The 19,398-nt window shown below is 51.0% G+C and overlaps 2 protein-coding genes across 3 annotated transcripts; one reads left to right on the top strand and one right to left on the bottom strand.

Moving 5' to 3' along the window:
• Window positions 1–577: 577 nt before the first annotated feature.
• LOC103009854 (uncharacterized) lies at window positions 578–10,029 on the bottom strand. Its single transcript, XM_007191548.3, has 5 exons — window positions 9,824–10,029; window positions 9,509–9,635; window positions 4,691–4,763; window positions 3,258–3,520; window positions 578–1,241 (listed from the first exon to the last, which is right to left on the bottom strand). Exons 1-5 carry the CDS (start codon window positions 10,027–10,029, stop codon window positions 711–713), a joined length of 1,200 nt encoding a protein of 399 aa, XP_007191610.2. The 3' UTR covers window positions 578–710.
• EOMES (eomesodermin) lies at window positions 8,641–14,822 on the top strand. Of its 2 annotated transcripts, none has more exons than XM_007191547.2 (6): window positions 8,641–9,579; window positions 10,574–10,728; window positions 11,382–11,503; window positions 11,927–12,085; window positions 12,176–12,237; window positions 13,051–14,822. In XM_007191547.2, the coding sequence occupies exons 1-6, from the start codon at window positions 8,717–8,719 to the stop codon at window positions 13,730–13,732; spliced, it is 2,043 nt and encodes a 680-aa protein (XP_007191609.2). In that variant the 5' UTR covers window positions 8,641–8,716; the 3' UTR covers window positions 13,733–14,822. The 2 variants fall into 2 exon arrangements, with proteins under 2 accessions (XP_007191609.2, XP_007191608.2); XM_007191546.3 differs by having other exon boundaries at window positions 8,642–9,579; window positions 12,994–14,822.
• Window positions 14,823–19,398: the final 4,576 nt, after the last annotated feature.

A 19,398-nucleotide genomic window follows, 5' to 3' on the forward strand; every position in this document is an offset into this window, starting at 1 on the left:
TCCGCGCACGTGGAGCGAGGGGGCGCTGCGCCTCCCGCGGCGCAAACCTCCCCTCCCGCCGCGCGCTTCCGGGGGCGCAGACCCTCGGGCGGCCTCCCAGGGGACCGCGACTGCCAGGAGAGGCCCCCACCCCCACCCAGCGCCCTCGGCATTTAGCTAAGCGTTTCCCGCCAATTGTGCCCCCGGGTTGTGCTGAGCTAGCAAAACCTCGACTTCTCCAGGAACTAAGTTAAAGATGTATTTTAAGTGAAAAAAGCAAAGTGTTGAATAGTGTACATAAAAGAGTGCGGATGGGTGGGGGACAGACAAGGGGAAATTCAGGTACATATCTATTGGCTGGTGCAAACACATAATAAGCCCCGGAAATACACACAAGAAATTAACCGTGGTTGCCAACAGGCCGAGGCGCCAGACGTTGCAACCTGGCGGCTTTTTGAGTTTTTTTAAGCCTTCTACAGATCTGTTTTAAAATATACATTGATTTTATATATTATATACTGTAGGGTGTTGTACATAACATATTCTATTGTTGTCAAAGATATTATATTTTATTATATATAACACACTACAATACATTATATAATACACATACATCTCTGGTTGGTGGAGTCAAAGAAGCCCAACTTAGTTTGCCTCTGCCTTCGAGGCTGACCTAATACACAGGGAGAAAGGTTCGTGGCGTGAAAAGGCAAAGAGGGAGGACGGGGAAATTATGTGGGACCCACCCCCAATATCTTTTTATTCCAGACAAAGGGACCAAGGGGAACTGAGGCGCTCCACTGCCCGAGGGCTACCCGGAGTGCCTTTGGAGTTCGAAGCCGGCCGCGGGGCAAAAACCGGGAACCCACGCTCGGGGAGGCCCCTCCTGTCCCGGGAGCAGACGTCTGGGTTCCAACCCCTGCCTGGAATCGGCATTTTTTGCTCAGGACGCCTGCCGGTCCGTGGGTGGGGACGACGGTGCACGGTGATGCTGGCGTTCGCCGGGAGCGCGGAGCCCTTGGAGACTCCCTGGAGGCGGAGTTGGCTGCTCCGTGGGCGCCGCGCGTCCCCGAGCTGCGCGTTGCGGGATTCGGGCGGCCGCAGAAGCCCCGCTCGCAGCGGAGGGCCTGACCCACCGGGCAGTCTCTCTTCCCGACCCGGGCGCGATTCAGAGGCTTCGAGCGTCTGCCGGGGAGACGAGAAGGGCCCCGACGTCCCCCAAATCCCAGCCCAGGCCCAGGTGGGACCAGCGGCCCGCGCAGCTGGGTATGCAAAGAGAAGAGGAAATGGGCGGGCAGGGGGTCGAGAACTGTCCGTTGCTTCCACGCCGCCCCTTCAGCCCATTGCCCCTCGATAAAAGCTCGAGGCCGGGAGACCCCAGTTCTCTATTCAAGGTTTCAGAGTTCCAGGGAAAGACCGCGATCTCCCCAGCTTCCCGGTCCGCCCGGACCTGATGTTCACAAGTTGCACACCCTCAGGCAAGTTTACTTTGCCTCTCCCAGCCTCGGTTTTCTTATCTGTAAAATGGGGATGATAGAAGTACCTACGTCTGTGAGGTGGTAGTGGGGGTTTACATGGGGTATTATTGTGTGCCCAGGGCTTGACCCAGCCCTAGCTTGCAGAGAGCGGTGCACCCCTGCTATGGTTACCCCAAGCAAGAAGGACCGACTCGAACCCAGGACTGGGATTTAGGCTGGAGCTATGGGGCCCAGCTTCCTCCAAAGAGATTCATTCTTAAGGTCCAGCGGCCACAGATGGTCACCGAACGCCGTCCACTCGCTTCCTCCGAAGCCACGCGGGGTCTCCATTCTAACATCCACCTCGGAGCCTTCCCCCTCAAAGAAACCCCGCACCCCGCCCCATTCACAAGTACTTAACCCCTCTATTGGGAGCCCCGCAGCTCAGACCTCCTGGATTCAAATTCCCGGGCTACCATTTTTAGCTGTGTGCCTTTAGACAAGGGCCTTCACCTCTCCAAGCATCACTTCACTCTCCTGTAAAATGGGATGATAGCATTCTAGGGTGCTAATTTTAAAAGGTCGTACGGGTAAAGCAGAGAGTCTGGCCTATAGTCAGCCGCTTCTTCTTTCATTGTTTTCCTCCTTTGGCTGTAGATTCGAGGATCAACTCTATGCTTGAAAAGTCAGCCCTAACTGGGTGGAGAAATGATCCCAGCTGCTCTCTGCTCCCCCTAGAGACTCCTTTCCTGTGAACCCTCAGAATCTGTAGGAAAAGGCGCTTCCACGGGCCCCCCGGACCTGCCGAGCGGTTAAGCCTCCCAGGTCGACCTGGGCTTGGGAGCCTCCTCCATGCCGCCCCCCTCGGTTGATCTTGCCTAGCCCTGTCCTCTCAACTAGAGGCCGCAGACGGCGTCCTTTTCGGGGACTCCCAGTTCGGGGTGCCCCGCGGGAGGCTTCCGACTATTAACTTAACTCCTTCCTCCTCGGGCGTTTAACCAAGTAGGTGCAGAACAAAACGTGAGCTAAATACCCTATTTTCTTTCTCTGGCTAGTAATCGGCCGGAACGGCAAAATCCCGGCGGGGGGGTGGGCGGGCGGGAAGCCTGGGAAAAACAGATGCTAATGGGGGCCCGGGGCGGGCGGAAGACGCACCGGGGTCGGGCGCCCGCCGCCTCCTTTTGAAGTGCGCCTCCCCGGCCGCGCTCCCGGGCCTCGCTGGGCTTCCCCCGCTTTTGGGGAAACTGAGAGGAGCTGCTGGAATGAGTGGGGACTCTCCTCTCAGGCTCTGACTGAGTCACTCCCGCTTTCTACCTCTGGTTCACTTTGCCCTTGACCGGTTTGCTCCTGGCCTGCTCCCCCATCAGAGTGGGAATTTCTGGAAGAGAAAGACTAAGGTTCCTGAGCCCTCATTTAGCCCAGTGTCCAGGGCAAAAAAGTGAGCTCAGCGTAAGTGTGATTGGAGTGATAGGAAAGACTGCAGACTTTCCTGTGTGCTGGGTGCTGTGCTAACTGCTTTCCATTCTGTATGTGGTCACGACACGTGGAAATTGGGGACAGACACGTTAAGGAACTTGCTGAGACCCACCAAGCTAGTGAAAGGTGCAGCCACAAACCCAGACGTTTCTGCGTACAACTTTAGGCTTTTCTCTTAGGGATCTGAAAAGACAGGTTTAAGGAATGATCTCTTTGGTTTCTGTTTCCTGTCGACCTTCCTTCCCTCCTCCTTCCCTCTCACTCTCCTTCCTTGGTTATCTTAAGGGCTTAACACGTTCTTCTGAGAACTCCCCAACCCAGACTTCCCCTCTCCCCCTTTCTCACCTCGGGCCTGGATGGGAGATTCCAGCTGCCCATGTCACCTGAAGCTCTGGTCAACAGGATTTGATTCTGCCCACCTGTTGTGTAGACATCCTGCCACACCTGCATCATAGAGGTGCCTTCTGTTGAAACATTAATTTCCATTGATTCTGCTGATCCTGTTAGTGATGTGCAAGTGATTTCAGGATAATATTTCTCAGTGGCTACATGGTGGTTGTTCCCATCAACAGCTGTCCTGCAATTCTGGCATTCACTTTTCTGTTTTCCTGTGGAAGAATGTCCACATTAACATGCATACAGAAAGCCTTGCAATAATGTAAGAGCTCTGGATTAAGAAAGGTCTAAAGAAAAAGATTTAAAACATCTTTTAAGAATCTAAAAAAGGTGAAAATGCCGGGTCCATTAGTTTAGGAAGATCTGTGTTTTCTTTTTCTTTTAGAAAAAAAAAAACCTTTCACTTTCATCTCCATGGTTATAAAGCCTGAGCCCTGACACTGTCCTTGGGCTATTTTGTCTGTTCTAGTCTGCAGATTTAGTAACCCCTTTCTTTCAATTAAGAGATGAGCACCTACTAAGAGTCAGGCCTTTCGAGGTACGAAAGTAAGCAAGACAGGGAGAGCCCTATATAACTCATATTTTAATGTAGCAATGATTAGCCAAACATTCCCCTACTTTATTTTTGAGAGTATTACACTTTATTTTGCCTCATGTAGCCTTTCTTGTTATTTATGTGGATCTGTAACTTCCATAAATATGATGTTGATGATGATGATGATAGAACAGCAGTTAAATCCAGGAATTCATTTGCAGTTTAAAAAATACTTTCATAAAGAAGATTCTTGATCCAATGTTTAAGATCACTTATTTTTTGTAATAAGCAACTTTTGGTATGTTTATTAACTTTCATTCCCCAATCCCCACCTCCTCATATTTTAACAGTGAACTACACCTGCACTTAGCAATCAAAATACATAGATTGATAGCTGAAGATAATAGTTTAAATTGGTCGTTTTGTTTGAAAAATACAGTGGGTTTAATATAACCCTTTGCCTCACTCATTTGTGGACACATTTGTGGATTTCTTTTAAAGCAAGTGATCGGTCTATTTCAGGGTCACGGTGAATTCAAATTCTTATAAAAAGTGCAACTGTTGGTGGGACTATCTTGCTGTTCTCAGCAAAATCAACACTACTTGTCCTTGCCAATGGACATTTTCTTGAAAAAAGTTATCTTACGGGACATTTTCTTAAAAAAAAAAATCTAAACATGAACAACCTTACCGTGATGGAAGCCCCCTCCCCCTTCAGAAAGCCTAGTGGAGGTGGGAATCTGGCCATCAGAGAACAAAGGGCCAAAGAGTGAACCCGCGATGGCGAAATAAAATGTAACATCAACAAAGAAAAGGCCATAGATAAATAGTAAAAGGACCAACTCACCACAAAAAACCCATTGACGTTTGCCCAGAGTCCAGGCGAAGCGCTGGTGACCGGTTAATGTTGGAATGTTTTCCTAGGGTTAAAAGGAGAACCGGCAGCAAGTCTGCTCAGAATTTACAAAGTGTTTGAATAACACGGACAGTGTTTTGATAACACATTTTTAGTGGGGGTGAAAATAATAGAATTTATTGGGACATTTATATGGGCCCCCTTGGTTGTGGCGGGGAGGGGAGGTAAACCATTTCTCACTGCACTCATTTATAACTCACCCCTGTAATTTATTCATACGTTTGTATGTATCTGTTATGTAATACCGTCTTACAGCGAAATGCTTCTCAGTTTTGCCTTTAAAAGCTGAATGCACTGATATTGGTTACCTTTAAGGGGGAGAAAGGGGTGAAGAGGTGCCCTGGCCAGGTTGGCAATAACTTTGTGTTATCAGTTTAAGACAGTAGCATGAAGCTGGTATTATTGCTCAAGACAATACAGCATAAGACTTTTAATAGGCTCACACACAGGCGTAACCTTGGCTTCCTTGTAGCTTTCAAAGGGTCCTGCTCCCTCCAGTCTCAGGCTGAAAGGTGCAAGATTTGAGTTAATCCAGCCAGCACTTGGGTCTGGGGTTCCAAGTGTTCTCCACGTTTCCTCCCTAGTGTTGATGTTTTTGTTCAATGTATTCCCGTACACTGTCAGTTGAGCCACATAAAACCAGGCACCTTTCAATAAATGTCTCATTTGGATTTCATGAAGCTTGGGGTGTAATTGAAATCAAACAGCAAACAGGCTGCAAGGCTGTGCTATTTGCCCACCCAATCTAAGGAGGGTGCTGCCTGACTTGTTCACTGAAGGCACTGCTTTAGCTTTCTTTTCTGTTCCTGTTTCTGGAAAAGAGTGATTACATTTTAAAGTGCGACTAGGACGTGTGAAAATAATTTTTATGCCTCTTTCCCTGGTTATCAGTAAAACTGAGCCAGCAAAAGGAAAGCCCATTTCAAGTAGGAAATCAGTCACAGATTTGCTCATCTATAACTCTCCAGGCATTTAGACTAATATATTCCATATGTAATAATAATAATGTAATTAATACAGAAGAACCATTAAGGGAGATTTCTTTATCTCTATGCAGTCAGAAAAAGAATCATCTTTAGTTGAAACAGTGCTTTTCATTATGTTCAAAAGGAATTTGTAATATATATCTATAAATGTAATATAAATTATGGGTATATTTTCCATGTTCCAAAAATCCGGGCCCCAGGGCGGTTTTGTAGAGCCCGAATTTTTATTCTCTTTGAACTTCTCTTTGTTTCTCCGCCTGTAAAATGTGTTCAAGTTTGGGCAAAAGGATAGCTATATTGGGGAGGTGGGGAGATATAAAGTGCAATTTCCTGCCTCAAGAATCAACAGTAATCCTAATTACACATACCGTGTATATATTTCATAATTAGGTAGCACTCAAATGAACCCACGCGCTTTCAAGAGCTTGCTCTGTGGCTGGAATAAAATCAAGCCTTTCTGATGTGGCACGGGGGACAGCTGGCTCGCGTTATTTGCGCCAGAGTGGGTCGGAGCGATGCCTGTTGCCTGCAGTGGCGCTTTGCCACGCGCAGAGCTTCCCTGGCCTCCTCGAAAGCAATTCGGGACACCGAGGCCCGCTGTCTCGCTGAGATCAGGCACAAAACTGCGATCTAACCCCAGCCACTCTGTCTCCAAAAACGTGAGATCTGATCTCCTCCCTACTTTTTCCTCAAACATCCTGCAGCTCAGGTCAAGGCTAATGTGGAAGAGCCTTGAGTGGTAACAAGATCCCCTAGCCCGGGAGCCCCCGCCAAGCTGCCCTTTCTTTCCTTGCTCTTGATCTCGTGAGTCCCGCTCACAGAACCTCCACGTTGAATATCTTGAAGTCTTGAAAAGCACAAAGTACTTGAAAAATGCAATTCTCCAAGACTTCCCTGAGTCAAAAGAAAACTAAAGCCGACGAGGTGGGAGTGGACAGTGGGGTGATCAGAGCAGAGAGCCAAGCCGAACCCGAATTAAACTGGTGGGACGACACGGGAGAAGTGCTGGGCTGAGCGCGCTCCGGGCCAGCGTTCCAGGAATCTGCTCCTGGGCTGCTGTGCCCGGACCTGCGAGGCCCCCACCCGGGCCACTCGCCTAACTTGCTCTCTCCCCCGCCCTGGCTGGGCCTTGAGCCTGAAAACCTTCTCGCGCTCCCTGTTTCCACTACCGCGAAGACCTGGTAAACCGCGTCCGAGTGCATTAAGAGCCGCCTCACTCTCTAACTCAGACGTGCCAGTATCGATGCTGCTGTGGTTTGAACCTAGGTTGGAAAGCTTCGAGCCATTCTGCACCGGCGTGTGCGCGCTCAACGAATCCCGCGACCGCCTCGTGTTGCGGGTGAAGAGTTTCCCGTGTGATCGCGTTCGGTTGGGGAAGCAGAGTCCCGACCTCTCAGCCGGAAAACGCGCTCCCGGAGCAATTGCAAGCCGCGTCTGTAATTGCTTATTAACAGCAAATATTCAGGCTTCTCCTTACCCGCAACGAAACGTGCGGGTATTAATAAACAATACAATAGGACGGCATCATCTTGCTCTGCTGTCTGCAAAAACGCAGTGGAGAAACAGGCAGCTGGGGCAAAAGGGCTTAATTCCATATCAAACTGATTATTTCACTAATTATTCCACCTTCTGTGTTGCGCTGCAGAGGAGAGGCGCAGGGAATCTTAACCGGGAGGCTGCTTTGTTTCTCGGTGTCAGGCCCAACTGAAGATGGGAGGGGGTGGGATCCGAGATTCAGGGAAACTGAGCGTGGATTTTAAATTGTGGGGAGTAAAAGTGATTGCCTCCTGAAAGCAGGCGTGATGGCGTGGGGATGAGGGTCTTCCCCGTATCCCACCCCACCGGGGCTTCTGATTCATAAGCTGACGGCTTCTGTCCTCAAGAACTGCAGTGTGCTCTCGCCGCCCCTGGAATCCCAAAAGCCCAACGCCGGGTTCCTCTCCACAAACACTTCCCACTGAGTAAAAAGGTGGGGCCGAACAAAAAGTGGTTCCTGCTTGTTGAAGGCCAGAGAGTCCTCTCCAATCGGGAAGAAAGTGTGCCTGAAGTTACAGCCCCCGACGAGGGAAGAGACTTCCTTGGGCCTCTCTCCAGCTCGTCCCAGATCCCCACCCTCAGAGACCGGTGCCTCCCTGCAAGCCATCAGCTTGCAGAACATTTCTACCTCCGGCCTCTAGAACCTGCTCCCGTCCCCGCATCCCCCGGCTCAGAGCGTTGTGACGACTTCTGTGTCAAGAGTGGACCCTGCTACGGAGACCTCAAACCCTGTTCCACTAAATTCCAGCGAAATACAGACACCAGGATTGATTCTCACAGCAGGACTGAGTCTCAAACAAAAAAAAAAAAAGAAAGAAAGAAAGAAAGAAAGAAAAGAAAAAGAAAAAGAAATAAAATCAAGCTAAAGGAAAAGAAAGTCGCAGGCTACTTGATCCAATTAGTAAATGCCTAATTGAATTAGTGTCACCTCCACCAGCCAATAGGAGGGTCCCGAGGCTGTGGGGCCGCGAAGCCCCTCCCTGGCCTCACATATATAAAGCAGCCAATGACAGCCTGCAAGTTTCCAAGTGGTCAACTTGACCGATAGTTTTTCAGTCGAGAAAGGCAGAAAGGCTAGCGCTGGTGGGTGGATGGGAAGAGAGATCTAAGACCTCTTCTTCCCGTGTGTGCGGGGGAGGAGGGTGGAGGTCCAGAGAGGCAAAAGGGACGCGGAAGGAAAAGGAGAGGGCTTCTCGGTCAGATTTCGCCTCCTGCCTTCAAATTCAGTGCCCTTTCCTTGTGGAAAGGGCGCTGGGTTCGGGACGCGCGAGTGCGCGCCTTAGCGGTCCGCGTGTCGCCAGGTGGGTACCCAGGCACAGGAGGAAGGGGAAGTTACCTTCCCCTCGGAAGAGGGCGCTGGCTCCCTCATCCTGCCTTTATAATCAGGCCGCGGCCGGAGAGGAAGCAGCCAGCTGCCGTCTGCGCTCTGCAAAGCATGCAGTTAGGGGAGCAGCTCTTGGTGAGCTCGGTGAACCTGCCCGGCGCGCACTTCTACCCGCTGGAGGGGGCGCGAGGCGGTGGCGGCGGGAGCGCCGGCCACCTCCCGGGAGCGGCCCCCTCGCCTCAGAGGCTGGACTTAGACAAAGCGCCCAAGAAGTTCTCGGGCAGCCTCTCGTGCGAGGCAGGGAGCGGGGAGCCCGCAGCCGCCGGTGCGGGGGCCCCCGCGGCCATGCTCAGTGACGCCGACGCCGGGGACGCCTTTGCCGGCACCGCGGCCGTGGCCAAGCCGGGGCCCCCGGACGGCCGCAAGGGGTCCCCCTGCGGGGAGGAGGAGCTGCCCTCCGCCGCGGCCGCCGCGGCCGCCGCCGCCAGCGCGCGCTACTCCATGGACAGCCTGAGCTCGGAGCGCTACTACCTCCAGTCCCCTGGGCCTCAGGGCTCCGAGCTGGCCGCGCCCTGCTCGCTGTTCCCGTACCAGGCGGCGGCCGGGGCGCCCCACGGATCTGTGTACCCGGCTCCCAACGGGGCGCGCTACCCCTACGGCTCCATGCTGCCCCCCGGCGGCTTCCCCGCGGCCGTGTGCCCACCCGGCAGGGCGCAGTTCGGCCCAGGAGCAGGCGCGAGCGGCGGCGCGGGCGGCAGCGGCGGGGGAGGCGCCCCGGGCGCCTATCAGTACGGCCAGGGGGCTCCGCTCTACGGGCCGTACTCCGGGGCAGCAGCCGCGGGTTCCTGCGGAGGACTGGGGGGCCTGGGGGTTCCCGGCTCTGGCTTCCGCGCCCACGTCTACCTGTGCAACCGGCCTCTGTGGCTCAAATTCCACCGCCACCAAACCGAGATGATCATTACGAAACAGGGCAGGTGAGCGCAGCGCGGAGGGGCCCCGAAGCGCGGGGGCAGAGAAGACCTGTGTGGTCCTGAGGGTGGCCGGGAATGGGGAACCGCCGCCCGCCTGCTCCGCTCTTGGCTGGGAGAGTGAGTTTCCGTGCGCAGCCAGTGGAGACGCCGCATCTCCAGTCCGATGTCCCTCCCGTCCGCGCCCCGGCGGTTTGTGCAGGGCGCTAAGGCTACGGCTGCTTCCCCCCTTCTCTCTCGTCACCCTCACCTGGACTGACGAGGAGGAGGCGGAAATGGAAACTGGGGCTTGTCCACAAAGCTGGATTTCCTAGGTACGCCCGGCCGGCGGTACGCCGGTCCCTGAAGGCGGGCGAGGAGCCGCGGATGCGGGAAGGCTCCAGGGGTGGCTACCCTCTCTGAGCATAGGGCATGGGCTCCCGCAGTTTTAGGCGCCAGGGTCTCCGCGGGGCGCATCCGGGCGACGAGCGCGAGGACCAGAGCGCCGGCAACGAGGGCTGGTCCGGGTAGTGGGTTAGGCCCGACCTGGAGTCAGACGGGGCTGGGGTCCCAGGCCTGAGAAAGTTCGGATACACATCCCACTGCGGGCAGTGGTTACTTCTGGGGAAAGTGAGGGGTGGGTGCTGGGAGAGGGACGTCCAAAGGGGACTTTTAGCCTTACCAGTAGAACTAATTTTTCTTTTTTTACGAGAACAACTTAATGTTCTCTGGCACTTGTACATATAGAAAATAATGATTTTTAAACATCCTGGAAGAAAATAAATGAGCATCTGAAAGGGTCAAGAACTTGAGTGAGTGGTGCAGAAGGGCGGGGATTGGGGCAAATTATTTCAGAAAAGAGATGTTCCGAGAGTTGCCAACTCAAGAATATTTTACGTAGTGAGGGCCACTTTATCTACCGGTATTCTGTTCGTCTGTAGACTTCTAAATGTCGTCCTTGAGCGTGGGCCTGTGCCCGGGCGTTCCGATTTAAATCTCCTGGTTCTGTTCCCTTGCACAGACGCATGTTTCCCTTCTTGAGTTTCAACATAAACGGACTCAATCCCACCGCCCACTACAACGTGTTCGTAGAAGTGGTGCTGGCGGACCCCAACCACTGGCGCTTCCAGGGGGGCAAATGGGTGACCTGCGGAAAAGCCGACAATAACATGCAGGGTGAGGAGAGAAAGGGCCTGGGCAGGGTGGATCGGCGGGAGCCCCTGACTCAAGACACTCAAGACTCAAGGCACATTTAAATCTCACATCCCTCCCTCCACATCCGGGGCCTGGAAGTGTTAGGAGTTTCTTTGTGTTGATTGTTTGATTAAGAGAGAGAATTGCTAAGTCAGACTTCTTGCCTACTAGTATATAGAATTTTAACCATGACCCTACTCTAGCCCTTCCCTCCACATCCCTACCTTTGAGAAAGGAATTGCTGTAAACTCTCCAGGTGGCAAGGGCTCCTGGCATTCTAATCTTCACTTGAGAAAAGGCCTCCCCAAGGTTGAGTTCACCATAAAAATCCAACCACCTTCCATCAGATCTTGCCTGTCTAGCTTCAGAAGCTCCCAAGTTAACCTTCAAGAGGCATCGCCTACTGGCTCCATTTTTGCCTTGTCCAAGGAAGGCTGGAAGCACAGGGGCCCTGGGAGGGGAATCAGTAGAGTCTAGTTGGTCTCCACTGGCCTTCTTAAACTGCTAATGATGGGAGATGTGTTCTAAGTCTAGCTCTTAAATCTTGCCCGTAGGTAGTAAATACCCCTCCCCTACCTCCATTTGCAAACAGCCCTTTATGCTTGGGTTTTGTGTTTTGTTTCATTTTCTCTTAGGCAACAAAATGTATGTTCACCCAGAGTCTCCTAATACTGGTTCCCACTGGATGAGACAGGAGATTTCCTTTGGGAAATTAAAACTCACCAATAACAAAGGCGCAAATAACAACAACACCCAGGTAGGGTGACAGAGGAGGTGGTGTCTTCTGGCTGTGAATCTCTTTTCTAATGAGTTTCCATACTCTTCATTGTATTTGTAATATTTGCAGGTACCTGTTGCTTGCCTCTTTCTGGTCTTTTTTTTTTTTTCTTTTGACCTTTCTCATTTTTATTTATTTATTTTTTTTCCTACTGGATTTCAGTAACAGTGAGTTAACTGTTAGGAGCAGAAATACTGAAATTTTTTGGCGACTTAGGAAACCAAGAGGCAAGAGTGTTTATTTAAACACACACACCCAGCTATGTTTTAAGTTTCAAAAATGGCAATAGAAAAGTTAGCTGTTGCTGGGGAGCAAGCAGGAGTCGCATTCCAAAATACAGAATTTGTCAAAATCGACTTTACTTTTTTGATTTGGCAGCTCTTTTCTCTGTACCATTTGCAGATGATAGTCTTACAGTCTTTACACAAGTACCAACCACGACTGCACATCGTTGAAGTCACAGAGGATGGCGTGGAGGACTTGAACGAGCCCTCCAAGACTCAGACCTTCATCTTCTCAGAAACGCAGTTCATTGCAGTGACTGCCTACCAAAACACCGATGTGAGTGCCCCATGGTCCCCAAGAATCCCTGAAGCTCAGTCCAGCGTGAGAGAGAAAACACTCAATGACTGTTTTTTCTCCCTTGTCTAGATAACTCAACTAAAGATTGATCACAACCCCTTTGCAAAAGGCTTCAGGGACAACTATGACTCGTAAGTGCACCTTTATTTTTCCTTGCCTGGTCATCTTTGAACAAGACATATCGAATCAGACACTTTCTTGAGACCATATTCTAGGAAGAGCTTTCATGGTTGGGATTTTTGCCTATTTTTATTTTTGCATATTTTTGGCCTTGACTAATCTTGCTTTAGAATTTTCACAGAAGGGTTTTGTTCATTTCTAAAGAAATGTTAAGGGCTTAAAAATGAGGAGTTTTTTTTTTTTAACATTTGAGTGGAGATTTGAAATTTTCATAATCTGCATTTATATGCCTTCCTTTCCATTTGATCCCAGTTTTTTTATTCTCTCAGGAGCAGGGATTATTATTCCCTCTCATTTTTTTACATAAGAAAAACCTGACACTAAGAGGATGTCATTTTCACAACATCAAACAGCAAGGCCCCACAAATGCCTTTTAAATCTGGGATTTCTACCCACCATGGCCAGCATTCCTTCCCTACCACTGCAGGGAGAGTTGCTCCAAGTTCTTCCAAGTTCTAGGACTTGCAAAGATGGATTTTCTACAGTTTAAATGCTTAATGCCTGGGAGGAAGCTTTTTCTTTCGTGGTGGGAAATTTGGCCGCAATGAGCCAAGTCCAGCTAAAATGGGCCAGTGCATCCCTACTACCTCCACCCCTCCACTCGACACACCAGCACTCCTGCTCTAGAGCCTTCTTCATTTCTGGGAGGTAGATTGTTTGGGGACAACATTAGGGTTTTTTTTTAAGTGTTTCTCTTTATATTGTAGCATGTACACCGCTTCCGAAAATGACAGGTTAACTCCATCTCCCACGGATTCTCCTAGATCCCATCAGATTGTCCCCGGAGGTCGGTACGGCATTCAGTCCTTCTTCCCGGAGCCCTTTGTCAACACTTTACCTCAAGCCCGATATTATAATGGCGAGAGAACCGTGCCACAGACCAACGGCCTCCTTTCACCCCAACAGAGCGAAGAGGTGGCCAACCCTCCCCAGCGATGGCTTGTCACACCTGTCCAGCAACCTGGGACCAACAAACTAGACATCGGTTCCTATGAGTCTGAATATACTTCCAGCACCTTGCTCCCATATGGTATTAAATCCTTGCCCCTCCAGACATCCCATGCCCTGGGGTATTACCCCGACCCCACCTTCCCTGCAATGGCAGGGTGGGGAGGTAGAGGTTCTTATCAAAGGAAGATGGCAGCTGGACTCCCATGGACCTCCAGGACAAGCCCCCCTGTGTTCTCTGAAGATCAGCTCTCCAAGGAGAAAGTCAAAGAAGAAATTAGCTCTTCTTGGATAGAGACACCCCCGTCCATCAAGTCTCTTGACTCCAGTGATTCAGGGGTGTACACCAGTGCTTGTAAGCGAAGGCGGCTGTCTCCTAGCTCCTCTAGCAATGAAAATTCTCCCTCCATAAAGTGCGAGGACATCAATGCTGAAGAGTACAGTAAAGACACCGCAAAAGGCATGGGGGGGTATTATGCTTTTTACACGACTCCCTAAAGAGTTATTTTAACCTCGTCAAAATGAGCTAACTTTTTGCCGATGGACTTGGTGGTGTTTTTTGTTGTCTTCTTTGTCTAGGTTGCCAAAAAGACGTTTGCCTTCCACCCTGATGCATCCCGTTTTGTGCAATTCTCTAAAAGAAGGTGCCAAAGCTTTTTGATTGCTTCAGGTAACTGAAACAAGCCTAGCATTTTTTTCTTTTTTAATAAAATTAATGGAGGACTTTCAAGTGTTTTTAAATTTGAAGGTGATTCAAAGTTATGGATTTATTTATTGGAGATACTAGACATTCAGAGAACTGGGCTGTGAAGATTGAGTGCCTAGCGCCATCAAAGGTGTTGAAAGCTTTGGTTCTCATTTTTATTTGTAAATCTGTAAGCAAGTAGAAGCGCAGGGTGGTAAGATGTTTTGCTTCTGGAATAGAAGGGTGGGCATTAACCTTCAATAAGGGACTTTTGCTGTTAGCTTTCTGCTGGGGACAAAAGATGTTAGGCCTGGGAGGCAAGAACTTTGTGAAGGTGCTGGTTTGACCTGACTTTGATTCTTCCCAGGCTTTTGAAACAAGCCATGTTTGTCCAGGACCGCCTCGTGTACTAGGCCTCTGCTGTGTGCCTGGGTGGCTTGTAGGACTTAGGAGACAGCAAGGGAGGGGGGCACCAGAAAACAAACAAACAAAAACGGAGAATTTTAAAGTGTACAGTTGTGTGCTTAGATACACTGTAGAATAATGTGGAAAATATTGTACAAATAGTCTACGTAGGTATATGAGATTATGTAAAATTGGTGCTTTGGCTTTGTAAAGAATTTGCAATTCACCGGACCACAGCTGCAGGAGCAGGGGAAGTTTCGTCATCCCCACAACATATGGGAATATTCTGTTTACTTCTTAGTTAAGAATGTATTCAGCTACTGTACTAACTTGAAAAGTGCTAAGGAAAACCCCCATGTCATCCTCTTCCTCCGCCACCCCCACTTCCCAACTTGGTAACGTGAGGAAACAGAAACCTGACGCCCCAGCTCCTATAGGCTTTATAGAGACCCTGGATTTTTATGTACAGTCGTAGTCATTTTTAATAAATGTGGTTCATTAAGGGAACAGGCATAGCCCTGTCTTCTGTACTATGGGTTTTCATCTTTGTTTCAAAAATCTTAGTTTGCTTCCTCCCCCACCCTCCTCCAGCAGGAACCCTGTCCCACCAACCCACTCCCCCACCCCAAGTAAGCCTCTAGAATCTCTAAGTGGACAGTGTCTTCGTTGAGGGGGTGGGGATGCTCTTGTTTATCTTTTTTCCTTGAAGATGAATGGGGTTATTTCCTCACCGCACTGGGAAGTCTGGACAATGGGGATTGGAGCTGGGGAGGGGGAGGGGGGTTGCCGCCGAGATGCAAGATTGCCCACAGCAGGCTTAATAGGAGCCTAGGAAACCTCCACCCCCAGCCCTTGGCGTCCGGGCCTCTCCTAGACCTCCTTGGGGTCTCCCATCCCCGGACCCACATGGGCTCCCCGGGCACCCTCGCGGCCCTCTGGGCGCCCACGAGTTCCGGATCCCTGAGGCCAGGCGGGAGCGGGCAGCCCCCACCCCCGCTCCCGCTGCCACCTGCGGCTTCCTTCTTCCCGGAGCCCCGGACTCCGCCGCGGGGGCAGCTGCGGGCCGGGGCGCTGGGGATGCGGCGGGAGCGCAACGCAGCTCTGCGAGCAGCGGCCGGGGAGCCGGTTGCCTAGCTTTCAGCTCCGCTTTTTCGGCTCTCAATCCGCGGGAGGGGCCTGGGCCCGCGGAAGAGTTAAACCAAGGAGTGCGACGAAGGGCCCTTTGTCCCCCAGCCAGACATCCCGCCGCGCTTATCTGCAGACGGCTTCTGGCCCGGCTTTCAATCCTTTCCAGCCCCCTCCCGACGCTCCCGGGGTAAAGGTCTGGCCGGGAGTGTCATTCTGCTAACCGCGTGGCGCGGAAATGCAGCTGCTAAGAGGATTAGTTCTGGGAGGCGAGCGATCGGCCTGGCCCTCCTCCCCTTCTGCGCCCAATTAAGGCCGCCGCGAGCTCGCACCTCGCTTCTCCGCGGTTTCCAGTTCCCACCGCCCTTCCCGGTTCCGAGTCCTTCTCGCGCCGCCTGTGACCTTGGGGTCTCGGACTCTAGCGCCGCGTCTCCGACGATGCCTGTTGTAAACGCTTTGCCCAAACCGCCCCGAATTTTACTGGAGCTGGAAGCGAAAGCCTTGAAATTTGGTTTATGTGTGTTTACTGTGGACGACAGACTCAGACTGGGGGAGGAGGACTAGGAGCCCCCTAACCCGGTCTGCGCGCCCCCCGCCCCAACCCCAAGGAACCCGAGCGTATTGGGAGATGTGATGGAATTTCGAAACGGTGTTCTCCTCTTCTGCCCTCTAGAAAGACAGCAAACGCTAATCACCTCCGGGATAAAGCAGACACTGGCCCCAGTCTATTTCCAGTCCTGTATATTTTTGCACCGTACAGTAAAAAGAACCTGGTACTTGTGAAAAGTCCCTCACAGTGTTTAATAGAAACGTAAGTGGCTGAGTGGCCCCAATTAACACCTTGTGATAAGGCATTCCTACGATGGAGTGTCAGACACCAAATTGTGAAGAGATGTATCTAATTAATCCTCCTAGGATGACACCGATAAACAAGCCTCTATTTAAATAAAGATCAAGGACTCGGCGCCCCGTTTGTTTACATTCTCCGCCGGAGTCCCAGCGTTTGCGCCCTCTCAGGCGGCGTTCCCTGTGCTGGGGCGCGAGGGCGAGGGCTGTCTGGGTGGGGGAGCACCGGCTTGGGGGTCGCTGGTTCGCCTCCGTTCTAGCCCCAAACAGAAATATGCAATTAGACAAACTGCAACGAAAGAGGAAAAAGAAGTGCAAAAAGGACACGACTCTGACTTGGAAATACTATTGTTTGTCATTTTCCACGCGTGTCCTTTACATCGCCAAACACTTTTTGGTTGTCTGAGTTTTTAAAAGGAAGGCAAACAAAAAAGCCTTCCACTCGTAGCCCCAGAAAGTCTTTTCTGCTTTGGGGAGAACTCGGAGCTGGACCTTCCCCGCCCCCCACTCCGCACGAGTTCGCTCCTCTCTGCCCCGGGATTCCTCCTCCAGGGTGCTGAAGCCCAGAAGCGCTGGGGTGAGGGGTAGCTATCCTGGGGGGTGGGGTGGGGAGCCACCCACTGGGAAAGGCAAGAAGAATCTGGAAAGAAATAGGGGAAGAGGGGAAGGTGCAGCCAAACTCTCAGACTGTAAACCAGGGCCGGGGCTTGGAGCCCGCTCGGAGTCAGCAACAATGCACATCCCCACTCCTCAAAGGGGAGTTTCAAGGCTCCAGATCAGCTTTTGGTCCAGGCTCCTTCCTTTCCAGCCGCCTCTGATTAACTTTCAACCTGGGTGTAAAGGCAGACTCACGATCCTCCCTTTGCTCTGCAGGCTCTTCCTTCTTTCTGAACCAAACAAGGGGGGGGGGCGGGTACGATGCCTGGTTTTTTTGTTGTTTATTCTTTTGTTCTTGTTGTTGTTTTTAATTCTGCAGGTGTTATGGAAACGCTCCGAAATAAAAAATTCCCTCCTGTCCCTAATCGAAATTGAGCCTCCAGTGGGGACAAAAATTCAAATCACTCATTCTCCACTGGCCTGGACGCTTTCCCTTCCCCGCTCGCGCCACGATGTCCCCCCGCCTAGCTGCCAGCCGGCTCCTAGAGTTTGGCTTTTCACCGCGCGGAGATTTCGGCATCATCGGGAGGCACTTTTAAAAGGCAATTTGCAAAACTCTGTTGGTGGGCCTGATCGAGTCCCCTTATGTGAACTCCCCATCCCTCGGGTTTAAGCTTTCGAGTGCACGAATTCCGCCGGTCTAGCCCCTGGGATACTCGAACCCGCGGAATCCGTCCACCTGCGCCGGTCTTCGTCGGGGGTCGGAGTCCCTCCTGCGCTTCGCGGACGCCGGGGCGCAGCGCCTGCACTTGGCGTTCTCATGGGTTCCGCCAGCCCGAACCCGCAGGAGCTGGATTTCCTTCCCCGCCCGTGAGCTGAGCGGTTGGTGGGCAGCCTGAAGCTACGACATTTTTTTAAAACATGATGGGGACTCTGACCTTGGTGGTCACTGAATTTCTCCTTATTACAGCTTAAAAGAAGTAAACTTCTGGAGACCCCTCCACCCTCTCCCCCTTTCTCCTTCGGCCCTAGGAGTCCTTTGCGTGTCGCCGAGGACGCATCGAGTCACCGAGGGAAGGATGTTGCTGCGCCAGACACGGAGCAGGCCCTTGGAGGTGGTCCCCAAAGTGTCCGACTTCTGATGGACCTCTGGCCGCCCTCGAAGCGCCGGATCTCTGCTTATTTGGGGCAGCAGAATGTGAACATCCACCCCCACCCCCGGCCATTTAAATTTTCCTCGTCTCCCTAAAAAATCCTTAGCGTCCTTCTAGAAGTTCTCGTGAAGGCAGCGGGGCGCGCACAGGAACTTCTGTAACCCCAGGCTGGACCAGATTTCCTCGCACTGTTGGCGCCGCGCTCTTGGCGGTGGCTCCTGCAGCGGTTCCGAGGAGGCTGCGGGGTCCGGGCGGCGGGCAGCCTTCGCCATCTGGCGGCCGCAGCAAGTAAAGCTCTCCCAGCCGAGCAGGGCCTCGTTGCAGGCGCTGCCGCTTCTGCATCCCGCATCCCACTTCCCCTCCTCCTTCGTAAAACTCCTCGGTTTGGGGGGAGGAGCCCGGAATTTGGGGTTGGAGGACTTTAAAGTCTAGGCCTGGACCACTGCTCACTAGCTGCCTTGGCTCATCTGTGAAGTGAGGATTTGAACGACGCCTGCCTCGCTGAATATCATCCGGGGCGAGGGAGGAGAGAATGAACTTAACTGCTTTGCAAACCGTTGAGTAGCTCCGAGTATTAGTAGGCATAATTAATTACTAATTTTATAACATGATATGTAGTGGTAAACACAAGTGCATTGCAAATGAAAGATTTTTTTTCTGTAGGATTTTTAAATTTTTATTTTATTTTTATTGAACTATAGTTGATTTACAGTGTTGTGCTAATTTCTGCTGTACAGCAAAGTGACTCAGCTATACACACATATACATTCTTTTTTAATATTTTTTTCCATTATGGTTTGTCCCAGGAGATTGGATGTAGTTCCCTGTGCTATACAGGACCTTGTTGTTTGAAAGATTTTTTTAATTAACTCAAAAATAATTACGGACATTTGCAAACATACACGAAAGTAGAGAGCAGTGAACCCCCATGTATCTGTCTTCCAGCTACACCAAACATCAATTCACGCTGCTCCTGTTTCATCCTGTAAATCCCTACCATCCTCTCTACCACAAACCCCAGAAATCCCAGCAACTAATCCACAATTATTTCCATACATAGCCCTAAAAGATAAGGAATATATATATATATATATATATATATATATCACCTATAGAATCAACAGTAATCTCTTCATAATATGAAATATCCAGGCTTGTTTCCCTGATTGGCTCATAAATTTTTGTTGTTCCTCTTGTTTGTTTTTTACAGTTGGTTTATTTGAATCAGGGTCCAAAAAAGTCTCACACATCTAGTTGATTTTCTTAATTCTCTTAATTTAGAAGTCTTCCCTCTTTTATTTTTCCTCGCCATTTATTGAAGAAGTCTGAGCATTTATTCTGTCTAGTTTTCC

Source organism: Balaenoptera acutorostrata, chromosome 10 (genome assembly GCF_949987535.1).
Source record: "Balaenoptera acutorostrata chromosome 10, mBalAcu1.1, whole genome shotgun sequence".
In the NCBI taxonomy this organism is placed as follows: Eukaryota; Metazoa; Chordata; class Mammalia; order Artiodactyla; family Balaenopteridae; genus Balaenoptera; species Balaenoptera acutorostrata.